Here is a 14607-nt window from a genome sequence, read left to right as displayed (position 1 = left end):
AAGCCAGGAGGAGGGGGCAAGGGGATGGTGAAAGGGCAGCAGGGCAGGACTAAGGCAGGACTTCCCTCAGACCTTCCCTCTCCTTCCTTCCTTCCTTCCTTCCTTCCTTCCTTCCTTCCTTCCAGTGGAAGGAAAATATTTGAGATGAGGGAGGGAGAAAAACAGGCAAGAAACGCAGCTGGGGAAGTATCATCCTTCATGAGGAATGAAGAAATGCACCATTGCCTGGAAGTGGCCAGCACATGGCCCTTGCCTACTTCACATATCCGGCTTGGTGGGTGCTGGGAAAGGGGATGCCATGAGCAGCATGAGAGTCGATGTTACCTGCACAATGCTGCCCAGCCCCCAGCCTGCCCGGTTTTGGCAGGCAGTGGGGCACTTTTCTGACAGTACCGGAGGCTGAGCCAGATGGCAAGAGAAGCGCAACACTGCCCAGGCCCTAGCCTGCCAAAAGTAGGCAGGGTCATATGCTGGCCACTTCTAGGCGATAGTGCATTTCTTAATTTCTCACAAAGGGTGATACCTGCCCAGGGGGCAGTGCCAATGCGGCATGGGCCGGTCCCTCACTGTTTCCAGGCGGCCTTGTGGAGCTAAGACTGAATGTATTTCAGCATAGATGACCACCACGAAATTGTACATTGGCTCCCAGGTGGCCTGGGCCAGGGCCAAGGCAGCAGGGGCCGTTCCCTCATTGTTTCCAGGATGGCTTCGCGGGCCACATGAAGAACATGTTATTAAAAGGCATAAGCTCACTTCCTTGATGTAGAAAAAGTACCACTAAACACTCTGATTATTGCCACCACAGATTAATAGGATTTTCTTCTACAGAATTCAGTTAGGCATCTTTAATGCTAGTCTGGTGAAAACAGAACTGTGGAAACTGTAAAAGGAATTTCCCACCATGTATAGTGGGTTCATTAAGGTGGAATCTTTTTGAATGTTTTGAAATGCCGCTTTCCAGTTTTCTTACCACCTGAGGTAAGTTGTCATTTATGAGGTAAGCTGCCAAAAGACTTGCCTTCTGTCTCCTGATTTTTTTTTATGTCTGCTGTCTCTTCCATTTCTGTTTTATCTTGCTCACAAATTTTCTTATTTCACCCTCAGTTCTACTATGAAATTCAGACCTGCGAATAATTACTACTGCTATCCATATTCCTTGTCCTTGTGACTGCTTGTATTGTGACTGACTTTCATCTTTCAATTAGCACCTGGAAGAGAGACTACTTAGACAAGCTAGCTCTTCCTATTTACTTTTGCAAGCTGTGAGACAATAAACTTCCAGATCTAACCCCAATTAGATAATTATTTCCTTATTTTGTCCTAGCAGGTGCCCACTGCCTGCTAGACACGTAATCCTCATCAATATGTAATTTTTGCTGATGCCTAAGTTCAGCAACTATATGCAGATGGAGGAGGAAAGAGAGGTTGTAGGGCTATAAAATTTGCCCAATGAAAGCAACCCTTTTTGGAAGATTGTCTTCACTGGATACACTTTCTGTGCCAGATGGAGGAGGGGCCTCTGGTTGCTATAAGTCAGACATGTCAAACATGTGACATCACGTGATGTCATGCAATGTATCGGAACGTTTTCCCCATTGTGATGTGTCCTGCCTGCGGGCTGGCAGTTTGACATCCCTGCTATAAGTAATTAATAGGGATAAGGAAAAAAACACATGAAACTGTTTCAGTCCTGATACCTCTTTTAATGTCTTCCTGCAAATTTTATACTAGCTGATAATGCAAAATTTTCAAAAAACATACTGCAAAAATTGGCAACATATATCATAGTATTACCTGAAGTTGGTACTTTAGCTTCTGGCTACTTAGTCGGGCCTGAGTTCATCAAATAAACATTTTAGTAAGTTATAGACAACTTCTGCTGTGCAAGAATTCCTTATTCATGTTGCAACTTTTTGTAACACCTCTTTGCTAACTTGAGATATATATTTTTCTAACGTACACAGATGTCTACTTTAGAAATTATCTTTTGCTTGCATAGTTCTATGTATTTTGAAATGATGAGGCATCTGACTACAATCTATTTGAAGGCTACAACCTCTTAATGATACTAGGTATGTCTCCATGAAAGGGCAAGGACAAGGATTTCATTATATTTTAGCCAGTGTGATATATCACATTCTTTGTACATGTTGTCTGAAGGAAATAGCACAGGGAAATATCCAATGGGACCTTGCTGTAGGACGAAACTACAATTTGGATAATGGTATTTCCAGCTGTACAGATGGTCAAAGTTGATGGTGAGAGATAAATAATTCCAGATGAGATATAAAAGAAAAATAATGAAACCAAGAATATGTTCATAGTATTTAAAAGAGCAATGTAAACTACAGATGAAAATGTGTACTGTATTTAGAATATAACAATATGTCCACAGAAAAATAAATTTTTAGACATGTCAAGTGTACTGTCCTAAAAAATAGCAAACTTTACACTTTGGTACCAGCATACTTATACAGTCAACATAATTATTAAGGCTTTCTCCATTTTTTTTAAAAAAAAATCTTAATTATTTAATGAAAAAACATCTGAACAGGAATATATTTGTGCAAATAAGCACCTCTGAGTATTTCTTTAGTCACCACTTAAAATTTGTTTAAGAGAAGGACTGAAGAGCAAGGCACAGGGCCCCTCATGTACTAACTATGAAATCAACTTTGAAATAACATTCACTTGGCCACTTGGTAAATGTTATGCAATAAAATATGATACTATTTAATTAAAAACTTTAGTACAATTAAAAAAGAGCTAGTGTTAATTAGCTTACTTAGAAGCAAGCACAAAACCTGACATTCCATCTAAAGACAAATGCCTTTGTATGTCAGCAGAATATCAGATATGAGGACTAGCTGAACCTCCTTTGGCACAAGAATTTAAGAAACTGGAAACTGCTGCTAAAGAGACTGGAGGCCATTTCATTTAACTTTAAATATTTTTAGCATTGAAATGTTGTTTTTAAATGTGCCTATTGCTGACTCAAACAAGTATTTTTTTTGGAAATAAATACACAGACATACTTATTACAGTCCCAATGTCAGCCATAAATCCTCTATTGATATAAACCTGGTCTCACTCCTGTGTGTATGATCACGAACTATATAAAACAGTTCTACACCACCTTGAAAGAAAAATGTCTGCTCTTTATATTAACAATGACTTTATTTTTAATATGAAGCCTGACTATGGAGTAACATGTTTTCTTAAACTGAAAAAAATATGTATCTATATAATTATATCTTTAATCTGGAAGATATTATTGTATAACTAAAATAAAAGCACAGGACTCAGTTCAAAATATGCATTTAAAAGACGTTCTTCCTAAATTCATTGTCCAGTCTCTTCTTAAAAACTTCCAGTGTTGGAGCATTCACAACACCTGGAGGCAAGTTGTTTCACTGATTAATTGTTCTGTCAGGAAGTTTCTCCTTAGTTCTAGGTTGCTTCTCTCCTTGATTAGTTTCCATCCGTTGCTTCTTGTCCTGCCTTCAGGTGCTTTGGAGAATAGATTGAGTCCCTCCTCTTTGTGGCAGCCCCTGAGATATTGGAACGCTGCTATCATGTCACCCCTCACCCTTCTCTTCATTAAACTAGACATACCCAATTCCAGCAACCGTTCTTTATACATTTTAGCCTCCAGTCCCCTTTGTTGCTGAAAGCCTAGACCAGGGCTTTTCAACCTTTTCACCCATTGTACCACTTTTAGGATAAGGCAGTATCCGAGTACCACCAGTCGCCCAGAAAGTTGTCAAAAACTTGACCCCAAAAAAATAAGAAAAATATATATGATAAAGTACAGGTAATCCTCGACTTACAATTCACTTAGTGACTGTTCAAAGTTACACCGGCACTGAAAAAAGTGATTTATGACCATTTTTCACACTTATGACTGTTTTGACAAGTGAAGTCAACGGCTCGGGGGGGGGGTGGCCAGCTCATCACTCAGGTTGCAGGATGCCTGTGTGTGTGGGGAAATACGTGGGTCTCTGGTGGAGGGGGTGGGTTCCTTCCTTCCCTCCCTCTCTCCCATTGTCCCTACATTTTTTCTTTCCTTCCTTTCTTCCTTCCCTTCCTCTTTGTCCCTTCCTTCCTTCCCTCCCATTGTCCTATCTTTCTTCTTTCCTTCCTTTCTTCCTTCCTTCTCTCCCTCTTTGTCCCTTCCTTTTGCAAGCAGGAAATCTTGCACAGGAATTGCAGGATTTCTCCCCCGACACACACACACTTTCGCTGGCGTGCTCCCCATCTGGGGTTTCCTTCCTCGTGAGGAGACCCACAAGATTTCCTGCTTGCAAAAGGAGCATCCGGGATGGGGAAATCCCTCCCCCACTGCTTGCCTTTCCTTTTTTTCTGCAAGGGAGGGGAAAGGAGGAAGCCCAGAAGCAGCGGGCGAGATTGCAGCCCAGCCCAGAGAAGGGGAAGGAAGAGTCGGTTGGAGAATGCGTCTTTCGGTTTGGGCTCAAATCATGAAGCCGAAGCAAAGACAGAAGGCTTCCCAATCACCATTCACCACAACGGGCGTCCTAATCACTACAAACCATTAAATCTATCCGTTAATAGGGCAATCAAATGGGTTTTCTTTTTTTGCCTCCTGTCTCTGCAAGTTCTCTGTTTGGTTTTAGTAATTAGGCAGTGGATTGTTCACAGGAAGAAAAGGAAAACTTACTAGCTCCTGATATTAATTTTGCCTTGAACTCTGGCATTTTCTCTGCATCCAAAAGATGGTATGGGGGGGAGGGGAGTCGCAGCACACCTAAGGGGCTCCCTAGAACATTATGTCCAAATTCCTTACTCCTCTCTTTCCACGCACCTTCTGCTGCTTCTACCCCCACCCACCCTACGGTTTTTAGGAAGCGAACAAAAGGCTGCTAAGACTTTCAAGAAAAGCCAAAATGTAGGATCCAGTGCAGAACCAAGGCGGTGGAAGGGAGGGAAGAGAAACTTGTGTGTGTGCGTGTGTGTGTGTATACATATACATATGTATTTATATAAGGGACACGGTGGCTCAGTGGGTTAGGACGCTGAGCTTGTCGATCAGATGGTCGGTAGTTTGGCGGGTTGAATCCCGAGTGCCGCATAACAGAGTGAGCGCCTGTTACTCGTCCCAGCTTCTGCCAACCTAGCAGTTCGAAAGCACATAAAAATGCAAGTAGAAAAATAGGGACCACTATGGTGGAAAGGTAACAGCGTTCCCTGCACCTTTGGCATCTAGTCATGCCGGCCAGATGACCACGGAAACGTCCTTGGACAAGCGCTGGCTCTTCAGCTTTGAAACGGAGGTGAGCACCAGCCCCTAGAGTTGGAAATGACTAGCACGCATGTGCAGGGGAACCTTTACCTTTCACACACACACACTCCCTCACCAAGACCTACTGAGCCCCGGTCCTCTCCCACCTCCTCCGCCCCCCAGCCAAACCCTTCCACTGACTTTCAGACAAATTACTTACTTACTTATTTACTTTTATTAAATTTGTATACCGCCCTTCTCCCGAAGGACTCAAATTACAGCCCAGCATCTTGCCAGGCTCGCCCCATGCAAAGCAGGCAGGAGACGCAGCGGCATTTCATCTTCTCAGACACATCGCACAAATCCTTTGGACCGTGGCTCCCGGCAATCTCGCTAGCTCGCTTCCTGCAAGCAAGTGAGCTGCGCAGGAGTGTGTGATTGGGTTTCTCAGCGCAGCTCAGCTGTACACAGGCTGATCCCGTGCTCCTGCCCAGTTAACTTGCTTGCAGAAAGCAAGCAGAAAACAAGAAAGTGAGCTGTGCAGGAGTGTGTGATTGGGTTTCTGTGAAACAGTGGGGGGGGGAGGAAGTCAGGTGGGCACGTTTTTCCCTCTAAACCCACATTCTGAGGCTTTGCCTGGCACGCATCAGCAAAACAAATGTGAGCCTCAATTCCCACCTGCTGCTGCTGGATGAGCCCTTGGGGAGGGCGCGTGCCATCTGGACACTTTGCTTTCCCCTCTGTAAAGCCGGGCACCTCGGGAAGAGGAGAGGGGGAAAAGTCTCGAGCCCCGGAGGCAATGTGAGAGGTATCGCAAGCTCGCGGGGAGGGGGGAGAAAAAGAAGATGGAAGGCTGCAACAGAGAGGGAGAGAGAAGGGGGGAAAGAAGGAGGGGGTGGTTCTCAGGTTGGTGCTCAGGGCTGCAACACGAGCGGTCTCAAACACCTACCTACCATGGGAGTGGATGGCTCTCTCCCCTTCAGGCTCACGCTTGCTTGTAAAGTAAGAAGAGGGGGGGAAGGACGAAACGGATCCCGCACGAGAAGAGGTCAATCCAGTTGCTGCACAAGTCCCTGGGGAGGGCGGAGCCTCTGCCAAGCAGCATATTTTCTGGCAGCAAGTGAGCTGGGAAGGAGTGGAGGAGGAGGGGGGAGGAAGGCGACGCCACGTACCACCAGCCAGGTGCTCGCGTACTAGTGGTACGCGTACCATCAGAGTGAAGAAATAATTTTCTTCCTATGTTACCAGGCAGAATTCTATTGATAGCAGAAAGCATTTGTAATGTTAGTGAGCCTTATATTTTGTACCAGTTACATTTTGAAAGATTGTAAGCTTGGTAACTGTGGAAAAACTATTTATCTTCCAAATTTCTAGAGAGTCAGTTGCTTTAGTGGTTAAGGCATCAGGCTCAAAAGTGGGAGACCATGAATTCTAGTCCTGCCTTAGCCTCAAATTCAGCTGGGTGACCTTGGATCAGTCACTTTCTCTCAGTCTTAGGGAGGAGGCAGTGTCAAACTACTTCCAAATCCTGCCAAGAGAACTGCAGGAACTTGTACAGAGAATCACCAGGAGTATGCAGACACACATACACACATTAAGGGACATTATCACTGTGAAATTGAGGGGCTAGAGCACACTAGAAAATTTAATACAACTTCTCATGATTTAAAGATTCTAAAATTTCTTACCACACTTTTTGCTATTCAAAAAAGAGTTACCTGTATCCCACAGGTCACTATTTAGAAATAATTCTATTCCTCATTTCTTCCTTCATGATTCCTCTTCTGTTTCCAACAACAGCTCTATTCATATAAGCTTTCCCCAGAACTATATGTGTGCCACTAATGAAAAGGAGTGATACAAGAAAATATTCTAATATGGAATAATACATTCCTTGGTCTTTCAGGTGCCATAGAAATATTTTTAAATGATCAGGTGATGAATCTATTCAATAATTAGATAAGAAACTCATAATAAAATATTATGGCATAAAACCAAGATGGCAAATATATAGCTTCAAATGAATTAATGAAATCAACATGCACCAAGGTTTTCTCATTTCAGTGCAGCAAACTATGTTTCAACAAAATAAAATGAAACTCTCCAGTTTTCAGTTGAGCAACTGAGTGTATGTCCACAAGGCATCTACTAAGGTTAAATCAGAAAAAGGCAAACTGCCATTCTCTTATATTTACTATTTTCTAGGAATGCTACGGTAGATATTATTCAGAGCCTTCCTTCCTTCCTTCCTTCCTTCCTTCCTTCCTTCCTTCCTTCCTTCCTTCCTTCCTTCCTTCCTTCCTTCCTTCCTTCCTTCCTTCCTTCCTTCTTCCCTTCCCCTCCCCATGATCCTATAATTCAATATTCTCCTTAAGTCTATAAAGTGAATTTAAATTGCTTTTCATGAATATACTTTTTTCAGAAAATTCTCCTAGCATACTATAAGATTACCTCCTCATAGTATTCAGCATATGAGCACAATGACAAAAACAAACAAATTGCTATCACTTTTACCAATGCATTCACTTTCTTTCTATTCTGAAAAGTAAAATTGTCTGCACAGGAGTTACTTTGGAATGAAAGAAGTTAAGTGCCTTTCTCAAATACATATACATATACATACATTAGCTATCCCTAATAGCTCTAAAAATGCAAATCCCAGGCATATTTGTGCAATGGTGCAATTGTGTCCTTCCCAGCTGGTTGATCAAAGTGAATAATGGGGGACGAGGGCGACAAGGGGAAATGACGGAGAAAGGGGAGGGGGGTGACAGCAGAAAGACACATATATCACCAGATCGGGATACACAGTTGGTAATGGCGATGGGAGGAAGGGAATTGGAGGATCGATCGTCAACAGCGCTGGATAGTCAATTGCAAGGAAGGTGGGCAGGAAGGATGAAAAAAGAAAGAGAAGTACCCCCAGAATTGGCATATATACATTAAGGGACAAGGCACAGCGAGGGGAGACAAGACTGACTACAGCAGGTGGAATAAAACAAGTGGAGAAAGTAACGATGAGAAGAAAGAGGTGATAGGATTAAAAAGCGAGCAGGGAGATGCAGGACTAGAGCAACTACGGTCAGTTAGAACAGGCAGGCCCATCACACGATCAATGTGTAGGGCGCAAAGTCAATTGCGTTTATAAGTAAACTCCCCACCCCCTAATTCTTACTCTGATGACGCTGGCAGTGGACCAGTGAAAGCTAAGACAGCCGATTTTTAGATTTTTAAAATTCATAAATGGTTGATTTTATTGTTTTTATGGTTTTTAAACAATAAACAGCTGTTTTACAAGTATCCCAGAGTTGAAGGATTTTATACCATTGCACACAGACACAACACACATACGTACACAGTCTCTCTCTCTCTCTCTCTCTCTCTCTCTCTCTCTCTCTGTGTGTGTGTGTGTGTGTGTGTGTACACACACACACACACACACACACACACACACACACACACACACACACACACATAATATGACAAGGCTTTTTAAATATTTGACCACATAATGCATTTGTCTGAGAACAGGAACCATGAATATTTCACAAACGACTCATTTTTCATTTGGCTTATGAAATGCTTATAAACTAGGGAGTTCTAAGACAGACTCCCAGGCACAGTGTCAGAGGTTATAGTTCATTTTTCTTTTCCCCTCACTAGATGACTTGCAAATGTATTCAAACGCTATATGAAAAAACTATTTTATTTTGCTGAAAATAACGGACTCCTGAACTCCAGTCACCTGAAAGAAAAGCTGAGGTTCATCAAGCATAAACATGGGAAAATACATCGGTTTAGAAACCCATAAATCCTTATTTGAATCTGCCAACCTGAAAGCGAAGTAAAGCCCGAAAAAACTATTTTTCTTAAATGCTATGTCTGATTAAGCCATATCCTTAAATGACAGCTGAACTTTAACATTAATACGATATTATTTAAACAACTGTATGACTTTTTTTACACTAAAAATGATGAATGATTTTTGGACAGCTCAACTGACATAAAGCAAGAAGCCCCTTTAATGAGATTTGACAAAATGGAGACATATGCAGAATATTCGTTACAGCTCATATCCCAGCCCTTTCTTGGGGAGGCTATAAGCTTGCCCAAGGATTTTTTTTATTATTATTATTATATTGATTGTCTACAGGCACTGAACCATCTCATTCAATTGCCACTTCCTTTCTCCATGGATATTGAATTTAGCTTGTGTCATTTACATATTATTCTTAATCAGAGAATTTGGTATGCTACAGTTCAGAGACCAAATTGTGCGAGAAGTTTGTGAAATGGATGCAAAGTGCAGTTATGTTAACCTTTGTAATCTGATTGTACAAAGAGGAGGAAAAACAATCCTGTTTCTCTTTAGAAAGTTAAGGATGGGTAGATATCTTAAATAATATAATATTATTATAATACAATATATATAATACAATGAATAGAATGTATAATAACTAATAATTTCCCTTTGCTGGTATGATCACGTTGCTTAAAATCTGTAGAAGTGAAAACAGCTTAGTGTCTTGAAATTGCTTTCTCTCTAATCTCTCCACTCTACCAGAGGTAGTAGGTGGAGAGAGATATCAAGCAAAGAAGAGATTGTACACAGAAAACACTTCCTTCCCTCCCCCCTTTGCAATACAGGGAGACAACCTGTACAGATCTTGTACTTATAAATTCATCATACAATTTCTGTTTAAAAAAAACTTTATATGATTTATCCCTTCTTATGAATTTTTCATATTTTCAAACTCAAAGCACACTGTTCAAAGAAAATTAATTACAGTTCAAATTGTTTCACACTTTGGTAAAAAGAATGTGATAGAACAGAGCTCTTTTCTTGCACGCAGGCACTATGCCTTAACCCAGGGGTAGGCAACCTTGCTGGCTCAGGATTTCTGGGAGTTGAAGTCCATGAGTCATAAAAGAGCCAAGTTTGCCTACCCCTGCCTTAACCCATGGTTCTGCCCCCGGTTTGAACTTAATAGCTTTTGGCTGGTTTGTAGCAGGTCATCTTCATAACTCCCTATACTTCTCTACTATATGAAAAAAAGACAAATGAAGAGGTTGTGTTCTCCATTGTGCAAGATAAGTGCAAGAACCCTCTACTGGGTTATTCCATACTTTTATTTATGCCTTATTGTAGTTGTCTATGTTATCAGGCCAGTTCCTTACCTGAAACTTCAACTCATTTGAAGTTATACAAACCTAGGATAAAAATTATGAATTTTATCTATAAATCTAAATGAGAAAAATGAAGAAAAAGAAAGAGAAAAGATCCCTACCTTGCTCTTACCTTCGTAACATTCCTGTAAGGATTCTTGAACTCTTTCCCAAGTTTGCATCAGTTTCTCTAAGCTGTGGAGGAATAACATTTTAACACTGCACAGTGTTCAGATATATTGAGTTCAGTTTTGCTAACACAAGTTAATCCTTGCTATGCAGAATCTTAACATGTTTCATTTCATTTATTTACTAGTGTTCAGAGGCCACTTAGCTCTGAGAAACGTAGATTAAAAAAGTAAGAACAATACAACAAAAGAAATTGCTGATAAATATCCAGAGGTATCTATTTGAAATTTGAGAATTAAATCTGGTATTTTCAATTCACAAACTTCGTAATTAAAAAAAAATCACTACAATCATTATTTGGTTTCTAATGAACACCACCTCTGACACTGCTAGGACACTCATTTTAATCCTAAACATCTGAAGTTAACAACTTATTGAGTTAAGACTGTACACAGTTTTGTAATTGCAGTTTGACAAATAAGATGTGAACTTCAGCTGCCCAGAGTCAGTTGGAGCCAGGCAGATAACAATTTAGAAATAATGCAGATAATAATATTTATGGATGAACAATGTTGAACAATGAACAATTTTTGAACATCGTTCAAAGATAAAACATTTCAGACACTCTACCTGTCTTAAAAAAAAACATTAAAGAGACCCATTCATTAATATTAACTATAAATATTGAATTCCACTCAGATTGTTTTCTTATATTTAAACTTACTCTGTCTCGAGCACGCTGGATCTTCTCTCTATCCTGACTGAGATTTTCTAATATATCCTGACCAATTTGTTCTGCATGAAAGAAAAAAGAAAAGAAAAAAAAGTGAAATATAACTGAAAACCAGACAATAGTTTTATAACATCTGTAATAACATAGCATAAATTTAAATACATTTGATCAACTGAGACTAGAAAAATCAAAATAATTTTAAAATATCAAAAAATGTGAAAAACTAGTAGTTAGCAAATATGTGAACTAGATTGTATAAACAATGGCAAAACTGAAGAATTGGTAGCTTGGATTTAAATAGGATTCTTCATGAAAGTTGAGATTTATAAGGCATACTCTTTGAAAAACTTCCAAGATGTTTGACTTTTATCAGACCAGCAGTTCTTTCTAAGGTTTATGCCTTAGTACTGATCAGACTTGATCTATTTGTAAGGTTAAGATGGCCTTACTGGAAAACCATAGAGGCTCAGGTTTTTTTTGGATTGCTGTTTCCTAATAAGATTTGTAGTTGTCTGCCAATAGTAGATGGGTCAGCCCATTAGGGCTGTGATGTAGTTTCAATAAATCAGTAACAATTAGATTCACGTTTACTGACTCCTGCTTCTTTTCAATGTATTGTATTTGGAACACAGTGGGAAACCTGGAAGATACTTCTTAGAAATTTTGTTTGAATCCTTCCTAAGTTGATCATACTGTTCTGTGGTCCTAACTGAATCCCTTATAGCAATTGTGCTTAATTGCGGCAGGGATAAACTGTCCTCCTCTGTAAAGATAGTAAGTTTGTATAGCTGATGCAGATCTCTGTGCATTGAGGGATACATAGTCCAGGTGAGTATTTCTGCTTCCTGAGGCTTGAAAACTATTCCTAGATATCTAAAAATCTTAACCTGCTCAGTGGGCTGCCCACCTAGGTTCCAGATCCTCTGTTTTGGGCACTTACAGAAAATAAGAATGCTAGTGTAATTTATTATTAGTTCCTCCTCAGTACAGTGATAACATAGGTGATCTTAGAATTTTTTTAAGACCAATGGAGGGTAATGACAGGATTACTGCATCTTCAGCATACAGTAATAAAGAGATACATATTTGGGCTAACATAAGGGGATGAAAGGTAGACTTATTTAAGTGGAAAACTAATTAGGTAGTAGTTTAATAAAATTAGAGCCAATACACATCTCAGATGTAATTCCTCTCCTTACAGATATTTCCTTTGTGGCATATTCTTGATTACTGCACTAACCTTCAATCTGGTATTCCCAATTTTGATGAATGGCAATTTGTCAATTGTGATTTTTTAAAAATTTATGCCACATTCAGTCCTAGATACTGCATCAAAAACTGACCTGAAATCAATAAATGCTGCTTAGAGGGATTGTCCTGAGTTGTGGGTATACAATTCTACTAGGTGTTGAAGCACTAAGGAATGGTTTAATGTTAACTCTCCTGTTGTAAACCCAGCTTGTTCAGAATGTCCTCAGATTCAAGTCAATCTATTTCTCTTGTAGATATTTGGCATATATTTTTCTGATCTGACTCAGCAGATTGGACAGTAGTTAGCTGGTTCAACTTGTTTGCCCTTCTTATATTATATTATATTATAATATTATAAAATAATATATGTATTATGTATGTATTATAATAGCCAAACCCCAATGCTATGGTATCATGACCAAACAATCTATTGCAGAAAAGTGCAGCTAGCATTGGGATCCACCGTTTCAAATTATTTTTATTACTTCATATGTAATAAACTAAGTCAGAGGCTTTATCTGTTCCCAGTGGGGAAGCTGGTGCTGCTATCCCGGTAACCACAATCAAGCATTGCCAGTAAATATGCATAGCATTCCTTTGTTTTAATGTTTGAACTATATATTTTTTTCAATTTAAGTAGGCCAGAAATTTTTTTAAAAAAGAATTCTCTTTGTATAATTTAGAATGACAATTTAGAATAGGCATGTCAAACTTCCAACGTCATGTGACATGGCTGTGGTTTTAGTGTGACGCATCCGGCCCGTGGGCTGGCAGTTTGAATGCCTGATTTAGAATATTCCAAGCTTCACAGCATTCACCCACTGAACCAAACATGATGTGTTCTTGATTCATGGTTAATTGTAAAAGGTTGCGGGGCAATTAAAAATAAATGAAATTGTCATCCACTATAGCTAAGTAAGGAGACGTGGTAGTTTCCCTCTAACAAAGTTGGTGGTTATTGCTACTTGGTTAGATGTCCACTTAGCATAGTAGAGCAAAGGTGTTAGTCACTGTTTTAGTGTGGTTAGGGTTAGGTTAAACAATCTATTAAAGATAGTAGATATTTATAATAACTTTGTAAGTTTAAACAGTATTAATCTTTCCCACTATGTGTAATCATGGGTTGACATAACTAAAAAGGTAAGTTAGCCACAGAGGCAGGTCATTCATAAGTCTTTCTACTCTTTATTTTTAGCTGCATACAGTATATCTAGAAGCAAACGGTGGTTCAATATAAGCATTGTGAAAGAACTTTGAAAGAGGTGCTTTGAATGTGCTGGACTACAAGGAACACTTGTTTTTGAAGTCACAAATCATGAAGAAATTACGAAGCAAACGGTTGGGTGTGCAGATACTGCAGGCACAACTAGAAGTAGCAGCTGCAGAAACCTAGAAAAAGACTCAGCTAGTTTAATAGCTATGAAAATTGTTGTAACACAAAGCATCTTTAAAATGCACAAAACTAAAGAAAAAAAGCTACATGATTTTACAGTAAAATTCTGAAAACACATTTGGTCCCTCAGTCTCTTTTTAAAGAAAGACAATTTATTAATTGGAAAGTTTAATAACTAATAATTATCCAGTCAACAATTAGGATTACCAATAATCAAGAACAGAGAGCTGTCAATTTGATAGTTTATTTTATTTTCATTAATATGGATAAATATGTCACTAAATAAAACAGGACACCAAGTAATTTGACTATCACCAAAATAACTGAAATAGATGCACTGTCTTCTAGCAAATTTATACTAAAACTGGTAGACTGACAATAAAATTCAATAAGCTGGTTTGGCATGAAAAAATATCAATAAACTCTGAGATTCTACTAAATTGAACATTTTTTTGCAAAATAAATTCAAATTAACATTCCTATAAATTATCTAGCTTTAATACAAAAGCTAGGATCAAAAGATCAGACTTAGCTTATGGAATAAAACAATCTTTATTTTTGTGTACTTCTTTAAGAAAATATCCTTAAAGTTTACTTTGGAATAATAGCACTTTGGTGAGAAAGTCACTAGGATGGCGATAGATAACAAGCAAAAAGATTCATTAACTTTTAGTGAAAGTTCTTTCCAAATTCACA

General features: G+C 39.2%; 1 protein-coding gene across 3 annotated transcripts in view; it reads right to left on the bottom strand.

Moving 5' to 3' along the window:
- VTI1A (vesicle transport through interaction with t-SNAREs 1A) overlaps positions 1 to 14607 on the bottom strand; it is a 251646-nt gene that overhangs the window by 74516 nt on the left and 162523 nt on the right. The window contains exons 6-8 of one of the 3 annotated variants that reach the window (XM_081329028.1): positions 11259 to 11329; positions 10539 to 10600; positions 10418 to 10450 (exon numbers count right to left, since the gene is read on the bottom strand). In XM_081329028.1, the coding sequence (XP_081185154.1) occupies positions 10441 to 10450; positions 10539 to 10600; positions 11259 to 11329 (143 nt within the window). In that variant the 3' untranslated portion in view covers positions 10418 to 10440. Of the gene's footprint in view, positions 1 to 10417; positions 10451 to 10527; positions 10601 to 11258; positions 11330 to 14607 lie in introns of all 3 variants that reach the window. The other 2 variants (XM_081329029.1, XM_081329027.1) reach the window with 2 other exon arrangements.

This window comes from Vipera berus (assembly GCF_964194415.1).
Source record: "Vipera berus genome assembly, chromosome: 5".
Taxonomy (NCBI): domain Eukaryota; kingdom Metazoa; phylum Chordata; class Lepidosauria; order Squamata; family Viperidae; genus Vipera; species Vipera berus.
The sequence above is the reverse complement of the archived record's forward strand: the minus strand, read 5'-3'. Positions and strand labels throughout refer to the sequence as shown.